Genomic DNA, 20,219 nt, shown 5'->3' on the forward strand with positions numbered 1-20,219 from the left:
ACATTAGACAGTGTGTGGTTGCAGTGCAGACTTTCTATGGAAGAAAATCATTCTAATTGTGTTTCTTATATCTTCAGATCAAGCTGTATTATTTGTGTATGTTTTTGGGATTTGTTTTTTTGTTTGTTTTGTGTTTGCTTTTTTGTTTAGTTGCATTTTATTTTTTATTTGTTTTTAAATAATTGGTCTTATGCATGTGAATTTGGTTCAGTCTTACTCATTAGGCTTGCTGCCTGTGAGAAGTGAGGTTTATTAAGCTTTGCCATTTCAAGACTTCTCTGCCATGTTAGGAAGAACAGCCTGAGATACAGAGCTTCATAACTATGTGGTTAAACATTCCTTCTGCTGCCTTTCTCTGTTAATTTTAGTTGGTGACTGAATTTAATTAGTAACTTATAAAAGGCCTACTGATCTCTGTCATTACCTACTCCATTGGAACTTCTTTAATGTGAAGGGAAAAAAAAAAAAAAAAAAAAAAACCCAGCCCAGTCCAAAAATTTCTAAAGAAGTGTTGAAATTGCTGAAGTAGGCTGAAATGCCAGGTAGATTCTCTATATGCAAGTGTTAGATTTTGTGGGTAACAATGGATTCTGTTCAAAAGAAAAAAATATATTTGAAAATGCAAATGTCTTCATATTTCAAGTTCCATCAAAAAGTCATATTGAGACTCAAAAATTCCTTTATAATACCCTAAATCAATAAATATTTACTGAGTGCTTACTTTTTGCAAAGTCCCATGATAAATATGGAGAGTCCAGAATTGATCATGTTCCTAGAGAGCTGGCATATTTAATTTTTCTCAAATGTGAAATTTAAAAAAAGAAAAAAAAACTGCTTGAAAAAAATGCCTTTACATTTGTCTACTAGTAAAGTCCAAAGCTTAATAACTAGTCTTGCATGCCTAGACCAATTAAAATATTGTGCTATAATAAAAAAGATACTTGCTGAAGTGGTGAGATACCTACTTTCTCATTCCAGCCTGCCAATTAATTATCTGTTATGTGACCATTAAATAGCAACCATTAATTAGTACATGTGGCAACTGCTCTGCACCTGAGTTCCTTTACCTACAAAACAATAATAATATTTATCCTTCCTGATGCCAGAGCTGAGAGGATAAAATGAGATGAGAAGAGGTAAAAACAACTATAAAGTTTCATGGTTGCTATCATTGCTACCAAATGAGAATTCCTGGTAACAATTTTTTTTTTTTTTTTTTTTTTTTTTTGTGGCAGTAGACTCAGGCACTCAGTATTTTAATGTCATACATTACTGGAATGACTATTAACGATTTCCAAAAAATAAGTTACTTGTTAACTTTGTGGGAAGTAATATTTTTTAAAGCATCAATTTATACTCCTGAGGACAGCAATGGTGGTGGCAATCTAAAGGGATGTTAGAAAATAGATACTTTGTTTTCTCTTTTGTTTCCTATAAAACCAGTGGATTTCAACTTTCTTAAGGATACATTAAAAATAACAAATTAAGACATTCTGTCCATTCTAAGCCTGAAATAGCCTTTTTAAGAATGCTATTATGTGAGCTGAATTTAACAAAATTAAATCAAATGAAACATACTAATAAATGTTATTTTGAAATTGTGATTTTGGGGCACCTGGATGGCTCAGTCTGTTGGGTATCTGCCTTTGGCTCAGGTCATGATCCCAGGGTCCTTCGTCAGGCTCCTGGGGAGCCAGCTTCTACTTCTCCCTCTGCCTGCCACTCCCCCTGCTTGTGTTCTGTGCACCTGCTTTTTCTTTCTCTCTGTCAAATAAATAAATAAAATCTTTTAAAAAATGTAATCTCATTAAGCAAACTAAAGCAAAGCTATACAGATGATCAGTATCTTGATAGAATTTTATAATTATATAAATCTAAAATGAACACCATAGTGAAAAAAAGTAATTTATAAAGAGCTTTAAATATTCAGATTTCATTAAAAAAATACTTAAAAGTAACTGATAGTTACCCGGTAAGACAAAATTTGTAATTTCCAATATCTTTTATTTACTCATTCAATCATCTTCTGATTTATTTAGAGCTTATGTGGATGCCCGAGCTCAGCCAATCTATGGTGGTACCAACGAAATAATGAAGGAGCTGATTGCAAGAAAGATCGTCTATGACAAGTAGACATCTGCCCACATCCTGGAATCCTATTACAACTAATCTGGTTTTAAATCTACTCAAGATAAAATGCAACCTGGAATAGGAGGAAATGCTAAACATGTTTTTATATGCTCTCTCTATAGAAAGAGAAATCAAAGACTAGATTAATACAGTGGTAGGAGAAACTTTGAACTCAAAGATTCTAAATTTTTCCAGTGCAAGGTTTAACTTTTAAGTTTTTACATAGCTAAAAGGCAAAAATGTTCTGATTCTAGAAACCTTGCCATTTGGTTTTCCCTAAAACTCTAAAAAAAAAAAAGCATAATTGCTTTCAAATTGAGGCAGCAATAGTTTTGTTTAATTTGCCCTCATATTTTAAGTTCGGCTTATAGAAGACACAAAGTATTTGTTAATTTTTAAAAGTACACTGTTCCAAAAAAAAGTCACTGTTTTGATACCTATATCAATGGTATACTATAAAAACATTAATAAGAATTAAAAGCACATTGATTTTGAAAGGGAAAAACAAATATAATATACAATGCAAATGATTTCTACCACCCTATCCTAAGCCTCTATTTTTAGGCAGTGGAATTATTTCTTCAAACAAAAGCTTCTGCACAGTCTTTGTGAAATACTGATGAATGAAGAGCTGCCTTAGTAGAAGCAGGAAGCCTTTCTGCCTTACTGCCTTGGAACCACCAGGACTCAAGTTGAGTATCTGTCCAAAGAATGTGGTAGCTTCTCTCATCTACTGACACCTGGGCTTGCAACAGATTTCATGCCACTTTCATTCATAGGAGAATATGAAATAATTTATCATCCTATAGTTTCAATATAATGGGATATTTCATAGGTTTCAAACAGTGACTTTTAGGAGCACTTGGGCAGCTCAGTTGGTTAAGCATCTGCCCTTGGCTCAGGTCATGATCCCAGAGTCCTGGAATCAGAGTCCCAGGATCAGAGTTCTGGGATCCAGCCCTGTGTCAGGCTCCCTGCTCTTGGGAATCTGCTTCATCCTCTCCCTCTGCCACTCCCCCTGCCTATGCTCTGTCTCTCTCAAATAAATAAAAATAAAAAAAACAGTGACTTTTAGTTTGGAACAGAGTACTTTTAAAAGTTAACAAAAGTGGGACGTCTGGGTGGCTCAGCAGTTTAGCGGCTGCCTCTGGATAAGGTTATGATTCTGTGATCCTGGGATCGAGTGTCACATTGGGTTTCCTGCAAGGAACCTGCTTCTCCCTCTGCCTATGTCTCTGCCTCTCTCTGTGTCTCTCATGAATAAATTTTTAAAAAATTAACAAAGTAATCATTTAAAATAGAAAAGTGAGGGGACACCTGGCTGGCTCAGTTGGTAGAACATGCAACTTTTGATTTTGAGGTTGTGAGTTTAAGCCCACGTTGGGTGTGGAGATTACTTAAAAATAAAATCTTTCAGAGGTGAATAAATAGGATAAGAAAGTGAGGAAACATTTGATTTGATGTTTAAAAGTAATTGCTATCAAAGAACAAGCCATTAATTTAATTTGTAATCTGCTAGAATCATTTCAGTACTTTTTTTTCCTTGCATAGATTGGTGAGAGAGTGAAAAAAAGACACTTGAAACAAATAGAGGTATTCTCTATAAACTTCAAAAACTTAAAGCTTTTATTTGGTGCAGTTGGTATTAAACATTATTTTTTAATGCAACCATTACAACTGGGTAGAGTAGAGGGAAGAGAAAATACTTCAATACCATTCTTTCCTAGAATTCTACACCTTTGATTTGCTCGTAGGTAGAAGTTTGTATGATTGCTACCTGGAGTTCTTGTTCATATGCATTAAATACTGTGCAAAATGGATTAAGATAGAATTTTATTAGATTATGGTATTTGTAGTTTTTATCTTCCACCTATTACCAAGACACCAATATAGGATTAGATAAACTGACCCACTCCCTTTCAGCCCCTTTTCATTCCTTTCTCAATCTTAAGGAAACTAGATTTTAGGAACATCTGTAACATAAAAAGTAAGTGGGCATAGTAGGAAAAGTCTACTATGTGGAGGTGGAGAGACCTGGGTTTGAATAATGACTCTACCTTTTAAGAGCCTTTGGATCTTGGGCAACTTCTTTTAACTTCTCAGGATTCTTTTGGGTGCAAATGACAAAAGAAACCTAATTCATACTACTGTAACCCCAAACTTGGGTGTGCTAGCTTAAAAGAATTGTGAAGGGGCAGCTGGGTGGCTCAGTCAGTTAAGTGCCTGACTCTTGATTTTGTCTCAGGTCATAATCTCAAGGTCATGAGACGGAGCCCTATGTCTGCTTTGAGCATGGAACCTGCTTAAGATTCTCTTTCTACCTCTCCTTCCCAAAAGTAAATAAATAAAGATAAAAGGATTGTGGAGTAGCTCAAATGACCTAAAGGACTATAGGAACTAGGGTCTCAGAGGCTCGATTTGGGGCTTGGAACTGCCAGCACTTAAACTATAACTATTTCTTTTTTTTTTTTTTTTCTTGCAAATGGACCTAATGGACCCTGCAGAGAAATTTCATTGCACAGTCTGTAAAAATGACCTTGGGCTTTTCCAGGCCTATAGCCTTCAGCACAATGTCATTATTAGGTAGGGGAAAGGTGCATTGTGATTGACAGTCTCATTAGGAATACACAGACTGGGGGAGGCAGTTCCTGAAGCAAGAGTGGTATTATAGAAAAAAAAAAAAAAAAAAGGAACAGAGAAGTCTGTTGGGAAAACCCAAATCATACACACCAAAGCTATTACAGTCCACTGGAGCTAGGAGTAGGTTTTAGTAATTTAGATATCTCAGAGAATGAAAGGGTTTCTAAGACAGGATGTCTTCTTAGAATAATATCTAGGATGTTTTCTATCTCCTACACCCGTTGGTTTTGTTTTTGGTTTGTCTTGCCAACGTCACTCTTCTTTTGGGCTCCTAAAAGAAGCATATGTTGTATCGTGGGCTTAAAGCTGAAAGCAAAAGAAAACAGAGAATTCAGAATGTGTTTCTTAACCTTTAATTTGGATTTTATTTCTTAAATAGCTAATCTTTGTGTTTTGCTTGTGTGGCTTTGATTGTTGCCCCTGGGGAGGGAATTTGTCATCATGTATATCATGCTGTGCTAAGTGCTCAAGAAAACAATAAATAATAATAATACTCAAAAGAACAGACTGGACCAACACAGCAAGAGAGCCACACTGTGTAAATAATTAATGAGAATCAAAAAGCCTGAGTAATTTTGTTTTTTAGCTGAGGTTTTTAGAATCACAATTATTGCTGTAAATTTTTCACCCTTTATTTCTTTGATAGTGTCATTGAAAATGGTAATATATAAAAGAAGCTGTTTTGATATGCTATTTTAAAATCTAACTGCAAATCATTACTAATCTAGTAATTTTAGGAGTTTTTTGCTCAAGGTGTAAGATTTCTAGGAGACTAGTTTTTTTTTTTTCCATGTGTCAGTATTATTTTTGGCATACACAGCATTTATTTATTTGAAATCATTGGAAAGATTTGACATTGAGATGGAAACCAACTGTAGGCCTATAGTGTCTACTGCCTTATAATAAATGTGGAAAGGAAGTTCTCAGTTTTTGAAACCTGTTTTCCATTTTTAAGAAAAATTACAGAAAACTTCAAACATACTCAAAAATAGTAAAGATCGTATAATGAACCGCTAGCTTCAACATTTGCCGATGTATCTCTCTCACCTTTTTCCTAACTTATTTTAAAGCTAAATCCCAGACTTAATCCTATTTCACTCATACATGTGTGTTTCAGAATACATACCTAACTGATGAAGATTTTTTCTACATTACTACAAGGCCATCATCATAATTAAAAAGCTTAAATTTAACTTATACTTCCAAATAAACCTTAAAGTTTTCTTGGTTCTATCAAGAATGCCTCTTGTAGTTGGTTTGTTCAAATCAGAATCCAAACAAAGTCCAAAAATTGCAATTTTTTTAGTTGTCTCTTATTTTATCATTGTTCTCCCTTCTTTTTTCTTTTTAAATTTTATTTTTAAATTAACATACAGCAAACTTGCCTGTTTTTGATATATATATATATATATATATATATATATATATATATATATATATAGTGAAACTGCCTTTTTTGGTTCTCTAAATTTAGCATGTAAATAGATTCATGCAATCCCTACCACAATCAAGATACAGAACAGTTCCATTACCCACCAAAAATACCTTGTTCCCTTTGTAGTCACACCCTCTCTGCACCTCTACCCCCAATACCAACGATCTGTTCTCTGTTATTACAGATTTGTCATTTCAAGACTGTCCTATGGCATTATAGAGTATGTAACTCCTTGAGAATGGCTTCATTCTCTTAGCAAAGTGCATTTAAGATTTATTCATGTTGTGTGAATAGGGTGTTTCTTGTTTTAGTGCTAGATAGTATGTCACGGTATGGATATACTGCAATTTGTTCATTCATTCACCTGTGTAGGGACATTTTGGTTGCTGAGATTAAATACCCAGGAAATGAATTGTTAGGTCATAAAGATAAATGCATGTTGAACATTCTAAGAAATGCCAAACGGTTTTTCCAGAATCCTCGAATCATTTGGCTTTCCACCAGCCATGCAAGCATTCCAATTGCTCTGCATCTTTTCTAGTACTGTATTTTTTAAATTTTAGTCTTTCTAATATGTATGTAGTGGTATTGCATTGTGGCTTTAATTTGCATTTCCCTAATGCCTAATGATATTGAACAGCTTTTCATGTGCTTATTTTACCTTCCACATATCTTCTTTGGTGGATTTTCTTTCTTTTTCTTTTTTTTTTTTTTTAAGATTTTATTTATTCATGAGAGACACACACACAGAGAGAGAGAGAGAGAGAGAGAGGCAGAGATATAGGCAGAAGGAGAAGCAGGCTCCACTCAGGGAACCTGATGCGGGACCCGATCCTGGGACTCCAGGATCACGCCCTGGGCTGAAGGCAGAAGCTAAACCACTGAGCCACCCGGGCTGCCCTTTGGTGGATTTTCTATCCAGATATTTTGCCCATTTTTTAGTTGGGTTGCTTGTTCTAAATATCAGGCTTTAAGAGTTCTTTATATATTCTGATACTGTGAAGCACAAGGCAAAGCCAGTCTTCCAGATTCAGCTAGTAAAGAAACAATGAGCCCTTTTTTGACTCAGTTTACTCTTTACATTGAGTGAAAAGACAAGTAGCTTAAAAGAATCAGCTCTCTGTGGCCTTTGTGTGGGATGACACTGAAACAAAAGAAGCCATAAGAGTCCCGATGAGTATAGTAGGAATGATAGGATGCTCTATTGCTGAGGATTCCATTCCATGGTGCTGCTCATCACTTTTATAGCTATACATGTGCCTTAATGCTAGCAAAGCAGAAAAGCCACATAACCGATAAGAACCCTGAAATTATGAGTGCTATCTCAGGACTCTCCAGGGTTGATAGGGAAGCCAGAGAGAAGTAGCCTTATAGCAGCACCTCTCAGATCTCCCATGCTCTCATGTTCCAGGGGGACCACAAGGCATTCTGTCAAGATTCAGCTGCTATTCAAGCCTTGCCCAGGTGGCCCATGTGGCAACATGTGAAGTCATCAGGCTCTGGCTCTTCCTCAATAGATACAAGTCTTTTGTCATATATGTGACTTGTAAATATTTTCTCCCTATCTGTAGCTAGTTCTGAGATGGGTTTCATAGAACAAAAATTTTAACTTTGATGAATTCAGATTTATAAATTTTTTTCTTGTGAATTTGTATCATATCTAAGAACCTTTTGCTCAAACTCAAGTCATTAAATTTTTCTCATATGTTTTCTTCCAAGTATTTTGTATTTTACATTTTTCATTTAGGGGTTCCAAGATGGCTCACTCAGTTAAGGGTCCAACTCTTGATCTCAGCTCAGGTCTTGAACTCAGGATTGTGAATTCTAGCCTGCATTGGGCTCTACATAAACAAACAAAAAACCATTTAGATCTATATTCCATTTAGTAGTTTTTATAGCACATAAGGTTTATGTATATAATGGAATATTAGCCATTAGAAATGACAAATACCCACCATTTGCTTCAACGTGGATGGAACTGGAGGGTATTATGCTGAGTGAAGTAAGTCAATCGGAGAAGGACAAACATTATATGTTCTCATTCATTTGGGGAATATAAACAATAGTGAAAGGGAATATAAGGGAAGGGAGAAGAAATGTGTGGGAAATATCAGAAAGGGAGACAGAACATAAAGACTCCTAACTCTGGGAAACGAACTAGGGGTGGAGGAAGGGGAGGAGGGCGGGGGGTGGGGGTGAATGGGTGACGGGCACTGAGGGGGACACTTGACGGGATGAGCATAGCAACTGTATGTTGGTAAATTGAACACCAATAAAAAATTAATTTATTAAAAGATTTATGTCAAGGTGCATTTTTTTTTACTGATGTATAATTCTGCTAGCGCCACTTGTTGAAAAGAGCATGCTTGTTTTCATCGACTTTCTTTTAAACTTTTGTGAAAAGTCAATTGACCATATTCGTGTGGGTTTATTTCTGGACTATGTTCTGTTTCATTGATCTATACATCTCCTTCTTTGTCTTGGAGGGGTTTTATGGAAGATCTTAGAATAAGATAATGCCATTCCTCTAATTTTATTCTTCTTTTTCAAAATTGTTTTGGCTGTTCTAATCCTTTTCCCTTTCCATACTAATTTTTTTTAATTTTTATTTATTTATGATAGTCACTTCACAGAGAGAGAGAGGCAGAGAGAGAAGCAGGCTCCATGCACCGGGAGCCCCACGTGGGATTCGATCCCAGGTCTCCAGGATCGCGCCCTGGGCCAAAGGCAGGCGCTAAGCCACTGCGCCACCCAGGGTTCCCTCCATACTAATTTTTGATTCAACTTTATGTTTACAAAATATCCTGCTAGGGTTTTGATTGGAATTACAGTAAGTCTGTTAATCATTCTGAAGGAATTTGCCATTTTTACTATGTTTAATCTTCCAATTCGTGAATGGGAATGACTCAATTTATTTAGATCTTCTTTATTTCTTCAGCATTTTGTAGTTTTCAGCATAGAGCAGCATAGAGATTCTATATGTGTTCATTATGCATACAATTTCTTTTTTCCTTTTTTTTTTTTTTTAGGGGAACAGCTACTGTAAATTGTATTGATGTTTAGTTATGACTTAAAGGTTTGTTTTGTTTTAAGGAGAGAGGGAGCACAATGGCAGAAGGAGAGGGAGGATCTTCAGCTAGGCATGGAGCCTGACTCAGGGCTCAATCTTACAACCCTGAGATCATGACCTGAGCTGAAACCAAGAGTTGGTAGCATAAATGACTGAGCTACCCAGGCACTCTGGCTTACAGGTTTCTGTTGCCAATATAATTGATTCTTGTTTGTTGACCTTGCATCCTATCTATAAATTCTAGGGGCTTTTCTGGGGATTTTTTGTTGTTTGTTTGTTTGTTTTTTTTTTTTCCTTTAGATTCCCTGGGTTTTTCTAGATAGACAATAATGTCATCCACGAATAGGGATAGTTTATTTCTTTTTAACCTGTATGTCTTTTATTATTTTTTCTTTCTTCTATTTTTCTCTGCCTTCTTTTCTTTCTCTCCCTCCATTTCATTCCTTCCTTTCTTTTTTTCTTATTATAGGACTTCCACTACAATATTAGCATAGGAATTGTGAAAATGGACCTTCTTGTTTATTTCTGATCTTAGGGGGAAAGCATTATAACTTTCACATTAAATACAGGTTTTAAGTAGATTTTTAGTAGATGCCATTGACCAGGTTTAAGTGGTTCTACTGTGTTCCTAATTTGATTAGAGTTTTTAACCATTAATGGATGTTGAATTCTGTTAAATGCTTTTCAGTGTCAATGGATATAATCATATGGTTTTTCTTCTTTAGAGTGTTAATATTGTGGATTACATTGATTGTATTTTGAATATTGAACCAACCTTGCATTTCTGCAATAAACCCCATATGGTCATTCTGTGTTATGATATTTAAATATTGATTCTCTTAATATAATTTACTGGGAATTTTTGCATCTACATAAGGAACATTTAAATGTATTTTTTCTTCTTGAACTGTCTTTTCCTGCTTTATTGTTAAAGTAATGCTAATCTTGAAAAATGATTTGGGAATTATTTCTTTTTCCTCCATGCTATTGATTTGTTAGAAAAAACTTAGTCATTTGTTTTGTGGAATATCCACCATTATTGATACGCCTGATTGATCTTCCATGGTGATTTTAATTTATTATTTTATTTTATTTATCATTTTCCTGTAAACTGATAGAGCAAAAGATTTGATTAGATTCAGGCCCAATACTTTGGCCCAGAAAATGTAAAGGGTGCTTTGAATATTTCAATGCATTGTGCTAGGAACATAAAATATGTAATTGTCTTAGAAATACTGAGATTGATCAATAGATTCAGATATTATTAGTCTGATACTTCCATAAAATTCCCTGTCAACATTTTACCTAATAATTGTCTACTGATAATTATTTATAAAATTCATGATTTCATTTGGAGTTGTAAAGGATGATTTTGTAATTTTTAACTCCTTTTGCATGGATTAACTTTCATAAAGAACTTTCATCAACTTTTTGGTCAGTTTGTGTGTACTTTGTGTCCTCTAGGAATCAGAAGTAGAGACATAGAAGTTGAAGTTTTGAGAAATAACATCTGTGATAGATGAAAATGGAAGGAAGTCATTGGACAAATGGATGTCATTGGGCAAGGCCTTAGACCATGAAGCAAATCTGACAAAGTCTTGCAGAGTCCAGTGAGGAACTCTGGAGTAAAGACTTCCCACTAGAAGAGTCCCACATTTGTCTTAAATGGTCAGCTCCTGGTTCTTCTGCCCTGATCAGTCATTGTCTAAGGACTGCCTGGGATTAGGGTGGCCTTAGCTCAAAAGCTAATGTGGATCCTATAGGGGCTAATAGCTAGAGGCTAAGTTAACTGTGTTCCCTACAGCAAAGTGGGAAGTTCTTTCTTGAAAGGAGATGAGTTGCACCTCCATGGCTGCCACATCCTGAAATAGAATTTGCAAATAAATGCAAAGTAAATTGTTGATTTTTGTTTTCCATTTACCAGTTTTTAGAGTAATGAGTGGGTATCCTAAGAACGTCTGATTGATAAGAACTCATGGATTTGGGAAATATTGATGTATTTTAGTTAATTATAGTCATTATTCTTTTTGATGTGTGAATTGTTTCATGTTAGGCCAGCAAGATTTCCTACAAGTTTGTTCCAATTTTTTTCTTTTTTTAAATAAAAAATGTCAAACATAAACAAAACTACAGAAAATAGTATAATGAACCACCATGTATATTATCACTCAGCTTTGACAATTATCAACTCACGACTAATCTTTAGTCATCTGTAGCACTATATGCCTTCCCCTGTCATGGATTATATTTAAAATTATTTTTTAAATATTTATTATTTTATATAGAGAGACTGTGCATGAGTGCTGCAGGGACAGACAGGGGTGGGGAGAGAGAAAGAATATATGAGCAGACTCCCCACTGAGCACAGCACCCAACACAGGTTTCTATCCCAGGACCCTAAGATCATAACCTGAGCCAAAATCAAGAGTTGGCCATCCAACGAACTGAGCTACCCAGGCATCCCATGTCATGGATTATTTTGTTTTATTTTTTAAATGTTATTTTATTTAAATTTAATTAACATATAGTATATTATTAGTTTCAGAGGTAAAGTTCAGTGATTCATCAGTTATATATAACACCTAGTGCTCATTACAACATGTGTCCCCCTTAATGCCTATCACCCAGTTACCCCATCCCCCAACACCCAACACCCTCCCCTCCAAGCATTTCTCAGTTTGTTTCCTATGGTTAAGAATCTCTTATGATTTGTTTCCATCTGATTTCATCTTGTTTTATTTTTCCCTCCCCTTCTCTATGCTCCTTTGTTTTGTTTCTTAAGTTCCACAAATGAATGAAATCCTATGATAATTGTCTTTCTCTGATTGACTTACTTCACTTAGCATAATACCCTCTAGTTCCATCCATGTCTTTGCAAATTGCAAATTTTTTTTATATTCTTTATTCATCTGTTGATAGACATCTGGGCTCTTTCCATAGTTTGGCTATTGTAGACATTGTTGCTATAAACATTGGGGTGCAGATGCTCCTTCAGACCACTACATTTTTATCTTTGGGGTAAATACCCAGTAGGGCAATTGCTGGGTCATAGGGTAGCTCTATTTTTAACTTTTTGAGAAACCTCTACATTGTTTTACAGAGTGGCTGCACCAGCTTGCATCCCCACCAGCAATGTAAGAGGGCTCCCCTTTCTCTGCATCCTTGCCAACATTTGTCCTTTCCTGACTTATTAATTTTAGCCATTCTGACTGGTGTGACATATTATCTCATTGTGGTTTTTATTTGTATTTCCCTGATGCCGAGTGACGTTGAGCGTTTTTTCATGTGTCTGTTGCCATTTGTGTGTCTTCTTTGGAGAAATGTCTGTTCATGTCTTCTGCCTATTTCTTGATTGGATTATTTGTTCTTTGGCTATTGAGTTTGAAAGCTTCTTTACAGATTTTGGACATTAACCCTTTATCTGATAAAACATTTGCAAATATTTTCTCCCATTCTGTAGTTTGCCTTTGGGTTTTGTAAACTGTTTCCTTCGCTGTGCAAAAGTTTTTTATCTTGATGAAATCCCAATAGCTCATTTTTTGCCTTTGTTTCCCTTGCTGTTAAAGACATGTCTTGCCAGGAGTTGCTGTGGCCAAGGTCAAAGAAGTTGCTGCCTGTATTCTCTTCTTGAATTCTGATGTATTCCTGTCTCACATTTAGGTCTTTCATCCATTTTGAGTTTATCTTTGTATATGTTTAAGAAAGTGGTCCATTTTCATTCTTCTACATGTGGCTGTCCAATTTTCCCGACACCATTTGTTGAAGACACTGTCTTTTTCCACTGGATATTCTTTCCTGCTTTGTCAGAGTTTAGTTGACCATAGAGTTGAGGATCATCATGGATTATTTTAAAACAAATACCAAACATCATGTAATGCTGAAATATTTTGATATGACCTGTTATTTCTGATAGTGGCCTTGCTCTCTGGAACCACAAAATTTCCCATATCTGTCATGTACAAATTCTGCCTTAGAGCTGAATTCAGCCATTTTTGCAAATATCTCTAGTTTATTTTAGTGAGATTTTTCTAGTTTCAGAGTACTACCAAATTTATTTGTTTTTTTTTTCTAATTTTACCTTCTGTTTAACAAAATCCATCCTTAATATATTTTTATTAGTAAAAATTGTACATTTTCTTCAATCTTTTCCTTAAATCTAAACTCAGCAGAAGTTTATCTTAAAGTATCCCAAGAGAGGTTATGCTCCATTTTACATTGAAAATTATATTGGTAGAATGTTGGTAGAATGTTCACTGCTACAAGAAACAGAAAACCCAAATCAAATTGACTTTAAAAAAATGAAGGGAGGGCTCATTAAACTGGAAAGCTCAGAGATAGCACGGACTCAAAACTGGATGACCAAACAGCTTAATTTTGTCACTAAGGACCCACTTTAATAGTTTCTTTCCAATCTCTGTGTTCTGTCATGTATAGTGTAGGCCTAGTTTTAAAACTGGCACCTCTAATGGTCATGGAAGGGGTTTTCTTATTCATGTCTAGAGTGGAAGAATGCACTTTTGCCCAGCATTTTGGTATTAAGAGATGAAATTCACTCTCATGGAGCTAGTTTTAGTCACATGGCCACCTTTGAACAAATGACAATGCCAGGGTAAATTAAATACATTAATTGGCCTAAGCCAATTTGGACCTACCGTGGGGCATGGAGGAAGCAGTGGATTCACTCAGAGCAGATAAGTGGGTGAAGGGCTAGATAGATACCAGCATGAAAATTAGGAAAATGTTAAGAAAACAAAATTGTGGGATAGAAACCAAATAGGGAACTAACAAATACCGATTATAGCAACTAGAAACTAGACCCTGGTTGTTAGGATCAGTGCCTGAAGGGTGTCACATCTCAAATGAGACATAGTCTTATTTACTGGTGCCATTTAAAAATTTTTGATATGACTTTGGTAGTAGAGAGCTTTAACATTCATCCATGCACAAATCTCCTCTCTGAGCACATGAGAATTTATATTTCCTGATTCTCTTGCTGTCGGGCAGAGCTGTGTGATTCATCCTTGACAATGGATTATGGATGGAAGAGATGTATGTGTATTACCCTGTGGCAGCAATTGTAGAAGTGTTGTCAAAGTGACATAAGATCAAAGCATGGAACATAGATACAACATATGGAAGATAAGTGCTCTGGAAAGTTACCTGTACTTGCAACAGACTGTGTGAGATAGAAATAAACATTTTTTTTTTAATCTTAAATCATTGATTTGGGGGTTGTTACTGCTTCCTAACCTAACCTCATCATGACTAATATAAATTTCATATGTTCTTACACATGATGCTTAACTGAAGAAATAGAACTGACATTACAATAGAAATGTAACACCAGTGATCCCAAGAAGTGCAATGATATTCACATTTCATATGAAATGTATCAGAATGTTGGGATAGTTTATCAAGTGTTGTAATTTCTGACCAATATTTCTGGATACACTTCTTTAGTAAAGACTTATGAGCTTTAGTGTTCTGAAAACAACTCTTTTATCCATTTCACTTAATTCTTACATTTGCATCAATGTGTTCATCATTTTCAACACCCCTAGATACAGTCCCAAAGGTTGAGAAGGAAATGTAGTTAAAAAAAATCTCTTTTAGCTGATTTTTGACACCCTGTCCTCTCTCCCCCACCCCCCACCCCCGCCCCATCACCACCAGCGTGCTACATTTAGCAGCTCTGATTGTAGACATTTTGCTTTGGGAACTGGTGGAAACCATTGCCTAATGGACATCTATTCTCCCTTTCTAAGTGATCTGATATTATTCCTAAATATCCCTGTATTATTGGAGGTGACAACGTGATCAACTTCAGTTGTATTTGCTAGTCTCTCTTGCAACTAGGTATATTCATAGGAACAAGTTGTAGAATTGTAGACAGGGACTTCAGGAAAGGAAGAGAGACTTAAAGGCCTTGTGTCCTTTTCCTATCTGCCGCTGGGGATGTGGATACAGTGGCTGGAGTTCCAGCAGCCATCTGGGACTATAAGGTTACTCTGAGAATGGACATGGGGCTGAGAATGGCAGAAGAGAATAATAGAAAGCAGTCTGGGTCCTTCATGATCTTGTGGAGCTGTTATATCTGTTTGGTGCAATCTAACTTTAATTTTTTTAACCATATTCCATTAACTCTTAAGGTGTATTATTATTCTTTGTATTATTTAAAGCCCATTGTCAATCAAACTGATGCAATGATTTCTTACTGCATCAGTACTGAAGTCATTTTGATTTCAGAAATGTTAAATTGTAAAAAAATAAAATGTGTTTCAGAATCAACAAAATATGTTATAAGAAAGATAATTAACCCTTTTGTTTTTAAGCTATCATTATTTTGGGCTTTTGGATACATATCATATGGATTATCTGCACCCTCACTAAGACAGATTGATTTTTAATTTTTCTGTCTACATTTTGGACTCAATGCTCCTTTCTGAGTCAACTTTCGTCAGAGTCTTTGTTTTATTTTATTTTTTGAGATTTTATTTATTCATGAGAGAGAGAGAGAGAGGCAGAGACACCGACAGAGGGAGAAGCAGGCTCCATGCAGGAAGCCCAATGTGGGACTCGATCCTGGGACCCTTGAACCAAAGGCAGACACTCAACCGCTGAGCCACCCAGGTGTCCCAGACAAACGTATCCTCAGGTGTCCCAGAGTCCTTGTTTTAAAAATCAACTTTATTGAGGTATAATTCTCATATATTGACACATACCTGTTTTAAGTATATGTTTTGGTAAGTTTTGACAAATGGATACCCTTGTTTAACTTCCACAATGGTCAAGATATAGTGGATTTCCAACACCCCTTATACTTATCCTGGTAAATTCCCCCCACCCCAGGCTTAAGCCACTGCTTTCTGTCATGATATGCTAAATTTGAACTTTTTAGAGCTTTATATAAATGAAATCATTAAATGATTAGTCTTTTGAGTCAGGCTTCTTTCAGCATAACGTCGGAGACTTATCTGTTTTGTTCTGTTTTTATTTTTTATTGCTAAGCAGTATTTCATTACGTGGTTGTACCACCATTTGTTTATCTTTTTACCAGGTGATGGATCTTATGGTTGTCTGTAGTTTGGAGCTATTGTGAAAAAAGGTACTATGGATATTTGTATACATTAGGAGTCATTTTTTTTATTCCCCTACAGGCATGGACCAGTTCTGACCACTCTTGTATCCTGCCCTGGTTCTAAGAATCTTTAGTTCTTGCTACCTCCCCCTGCTCTTTGTGGAGGACAGTTGCCCTCAGCATGTAAATTTGAGAAGTAAATGGTACAAGCTTCTAAACTAGTTCTCTATTCTATGAGAGGTAGTGGGGAAAGAACCCTGCCTTTGGAGCTGGGCAGGTCTGTCTTCCCATATTGGCCACACTTTATTAGTATGAGAATTTGGATATATTATTTAACCTCACTGAGTTGAGGTTTTTTACCTACCCTGGAAAATGAATATAAAACCCACTATGCAAAATGTGAGAATTAAATGTATGCACTCAAACAAGTATGTGGTGGAAACCTACATGTGCCAGGCCATGTCATCATTTCTGGGGACACAGCGGTGAATGAAACAGCAAAAGTTCCTGACCTCGTGCAGTTTGCATTCTACCAAGGGAGATAAGACAACAAAAACCAAAAGAATCAAAATACGTGTTGTTAGATGGGGAAAGCACCACGGAGAAAAACAGAACAGGGAAGAGAGATAGAAAAGGATGTCCTTGTAACTACTCCTTGGCTGAGCTGCTTGCTTAAGAGTAGAATGTGATCTTTTTCCTGTATCGCTAGCATTTATCATAATGTCAGCTGTATATTAAGTGCTGCACACATGTTTCTTGAATGAAGAGAGCGACTGAATAAAAACTGGTGTTATGGAGACAAGTTTATCTCATGAAATCACTGTAATACTGCTTACCTGGACACATTTATGTGCTTCTAGACAGGTAATAATTATGTCAGCAAGAACAGTGCCCTTCCCTTCTCCTTGTTCTTGCTGGTTCTGTAAGTCTCTTGGCCATTATTAAATTTTTTCTTAGAAATCCAAATGCCTTTAATGTACCCTCTTAATAATAATATATCCTTGATCAAAAAGATTATGAGCATTTCTTCAGACTTTTGATGAATAAGTAATACGGAAAATGATTTGACAAATGATTCAGTATATCAATTTCATATTAAGGAGCTTTGATATTCTACAGTTTCTGGAAAACCAGCATGCATATGCTATAAATATTAAAATATTTAGGGTAATGTTCAGTATAAACAAACAATGTGCTCAATATTTGGTTAAATGGGGTAAAGAAGTGTGCAGGGTCATCTCATACATATAAAAGACTGTGCTTTTCTTCTTTGGGCTTTTCTACATTTTTGAAACCAAACGTATGTTATTAATAATTTCCTATCCCCCAGGTTTCTGCTATTTTTAAAGTATCAAAAACTGAATATAAAAGAAATGAGAAGATTATGTTTCTATGATGACTTGATGGACCAAAATGTTTATTTAAGGTCTACAAATTTGGTGGACTGCAGGACTATGAGAAAAAAAGAATCAACCTGGAGAATTGGAAACAATCTATCTCCTAGGATTGTTTGATGAACAATAATATATGTAAAAATGCCTCTGAGTTATGACTTGCATAATTATAAAGCTCAATGCCTGTACCATCCTCTACAAATTCCACCAGGGCAGGAACTTTGTTTATGGCTGTATCTCCCATACCCATCACCACGTATGCAATAAATATTTGGTAACTATATGAATACTTTGTTTTATTAAGTGATAATTACGTCAGAGAAGAAAACGTATCCTCAAATAATTTCACGGCACCACAATTCCTTCAGGCTAAAATCTGAATTCCTGTTACTCAAGATATACACAATCTAGTTGACATGTAATTTTTGAGCCCAATAATACCATGAACATGGCCTCTATTCAAAGATACTATCATTTGATTGATGCCTTTAGAAATACCCAGCTTAAATTAAAAAAAGAAAATCTTCCTTTGAACTATCTCTCTTTTTTTTTTTTGAACTATCTCAATACTGATTTGACTTCTTAGACTGTTAAAAGAAACACTATTTTAACGTACTCACTTTTTTTGCATTTCTGTCCCCAGGAACAAGGACAATCTTTTGAATACAGTGAATATCGAGTATATATTTGTTGATTTAAGTATTTTCACATCATTCGCTTACAATTTTTAGTCCAATGAAGGTAAATCAATTTCCTGAAGCTCTTCCCTTACCCCATATGAAATGAAGGCGCAATTATTGTCCTGAACAATTTTAGAAAGTATTCTCTGCTATAAATGCAGCTTGTCATAAAGTTATTGCAGTAATGTCCCAATCCACTAGAAAAACCAGGAACAAGGCGGTTATTTTCTAATTCTAGTAATCTGTGTCATGCCTCATGCTTTGTTGTAACTCCCGATTCCTTGGATTCCCCCGCCCGCCTCTCCCCTCCAATCTTATTCAATTAAGAAGGTTGAAATAAAGGCATTTGTCTTTTTGGATCTAAAATTCTAGAGCGCTTTATTCCCTAAATCATTTTATGTGTAAATTAGGTGCTTAAGAAAGCCTGTAGAGCACATCATCTAAGGAGCTATATCCAGTGCTCAGTTTATTTAAAAAAAAAAAAAAAAGTGCATGGCCGGGGAAATGCCCGGGTGTAGTTTGGGGGTGAGCGGAGCCAGGTGCAAGACCCTCAGAAATGTTCTCATGGGTCCCTGGCCGACTCTCTGCACACAAAACCCCGTTTATTTGCGCTCCTGCAGAACGGAGCTAACTCCCGACCAGCTTTGGACAGATTTAAGAAAGCTGGAGCGGACGGCTCCGGATTCTCACCGTGAAACGACCCAGCTGGATCCCAGGCTGATTTGTCACCCTGTTTCAGGGCCTCTCGGGGGTCGTACGGGATTATGACTCTGGCCCGGAGCGCAGAGCACGTCTGCAATTTCTCCTCCTCCAGAGGCACGGAGGAGTACAGATTTGGCAGCTGTGACCGAGCTTTGTTAAAACTTGCCCCTCGAGCCGCCAGGCGGGAGGGTCTGGAGGCAGGAGCCGGCGCAGCCCGAGCGCGGGCGCCTTGCAGCCTGACTTGCCCCGCGCTCCGCGCTCCCTAGCACGGTCGTGCAGAAATAGAGCAAGGGCGGGAAGTCACCCGCCCGCCCGGATTTTTGTGGAGTGTGTGTGCGTGTGTGTGCGTGTGTGTGCGCGCCCGCGCGCGTGCTTCCCGCTGGCGAGGGAAGAGGCGAGGAGGAAGCGAGAAGGACCCGGAACCCGCCCCCGGGGGGCCGCCGCCGCCGCCGCCGCCGCCGCCCCCGCACCGCCGCGCTCCAGCCGCTTCCAGAACGCTCCGAGCCGCGGCCGCAGGCCCCGCCCCCGGCCGGGGTTTCCCCGCCACCCGCGCTCATTTGCATAGCGCTTCCCCTCCCCCGCTGCCATTGGCTGGCGCTGGCCCCGCCCACCGCCCCTCCGCCGCGGCAGGGTTCCGTCCCCGAGCCGCCCGGAGCTGCGGGCAGCGGGCGGACTGTTAAACCGCGGCGGCGGCGGCGGCGGCCGGGGCGGGAGCGGGGCGCGCTCTGCAGACGAGGCCGCGGCGCCCCGGGCGGGGGGGGGAGGCGGGCGGGCAGCTAGAGATCAGCTCGGCAGCCCCCACCACGGCCGGACCGAAGGTGCGGCGGCGGAGGGGAGCCAGGGCGCCCCAGCAGGCGAGTGGCCGGCGTCTCAGCGGCGGGCTGAGGGGGGTGGGTCTCCTGTGCCGCGGCCGGCGGCGGCGCGGGCGGGGGGAGCGGAGCGGAGTCCTCCGGCGCCGGGAGGACTGGCGGGCCGGGCGGCCGAACGGCAGCCCCTCGGGCCCCCGAATCCCGCGGGCTGTCGGACTCCGGCTCCCGGCGCAGGACCGCGCTCTAGGGCAGGGGTCGGAGCGCAGCCAAATTTAAACGGC

General features: G+C 37.9%; 2 protein-coding genes across 7 annotated transcripts in view; both read left to right on the forward strand.

The window, feature by feature from the left end:
• The window catches only part of ACADL (acyl-CoA dehydrogenase long chain), a 45,063-nt gene extending 39,357 nt beyond the window's left edge, over positions 1-5,706 (forward strand). Inside the window, exon 11 of the mRNA XM_072813564.1 lies at positions 2,040-5,706. Coding sequence (XP_072669665.1) covers positions 2,040-2,133 — 94 coding nt within the window. The 3' untranslated portion in view covers positions 2,134-5,706. The remainder of the gene's footprint in view (positions 1-2,039) is intronic.
• Positions 5,707-19,770: 14,064 nt separating this feature from the next.
• Positions 19,771-20,219, forward strand: part of KANSL1L (KAT8 regulatory NSL complex subunit 1 like) — a 130,808-nt gene continuing 130,359 nt past the window's right edge. For 3 of the 6 annotated variants that reach the window (XM_072812607.1, XM_072812617.1, XM_072812615.1), the window contains exon 1: positions 19,854-19,983. The gene's annotated coding sequence lies outside the window, so the exon portion shown is untranslated. Of the gene's footprint in view, positions 19,984-20,219 lie in introns of all 6 variants that reach the window. The other 3 variants (XM_072812614.1, XR_012024689.1, XM_072812611.1) reach the window with 3 other exon arrangements.

The sequence above is a fragment of the Canis lupus genome, chromosome 36, assembly GCF_048164855.1.
Source record: "Canis lupus baileyi chromosome 36, mCanLup2.hap1, whole genome shotgun sequence".
NCBI lineage: Eukaryota > Metazoa > Chordata > Mammalia > Carnivora > Canidae > Canis > Canis lupus.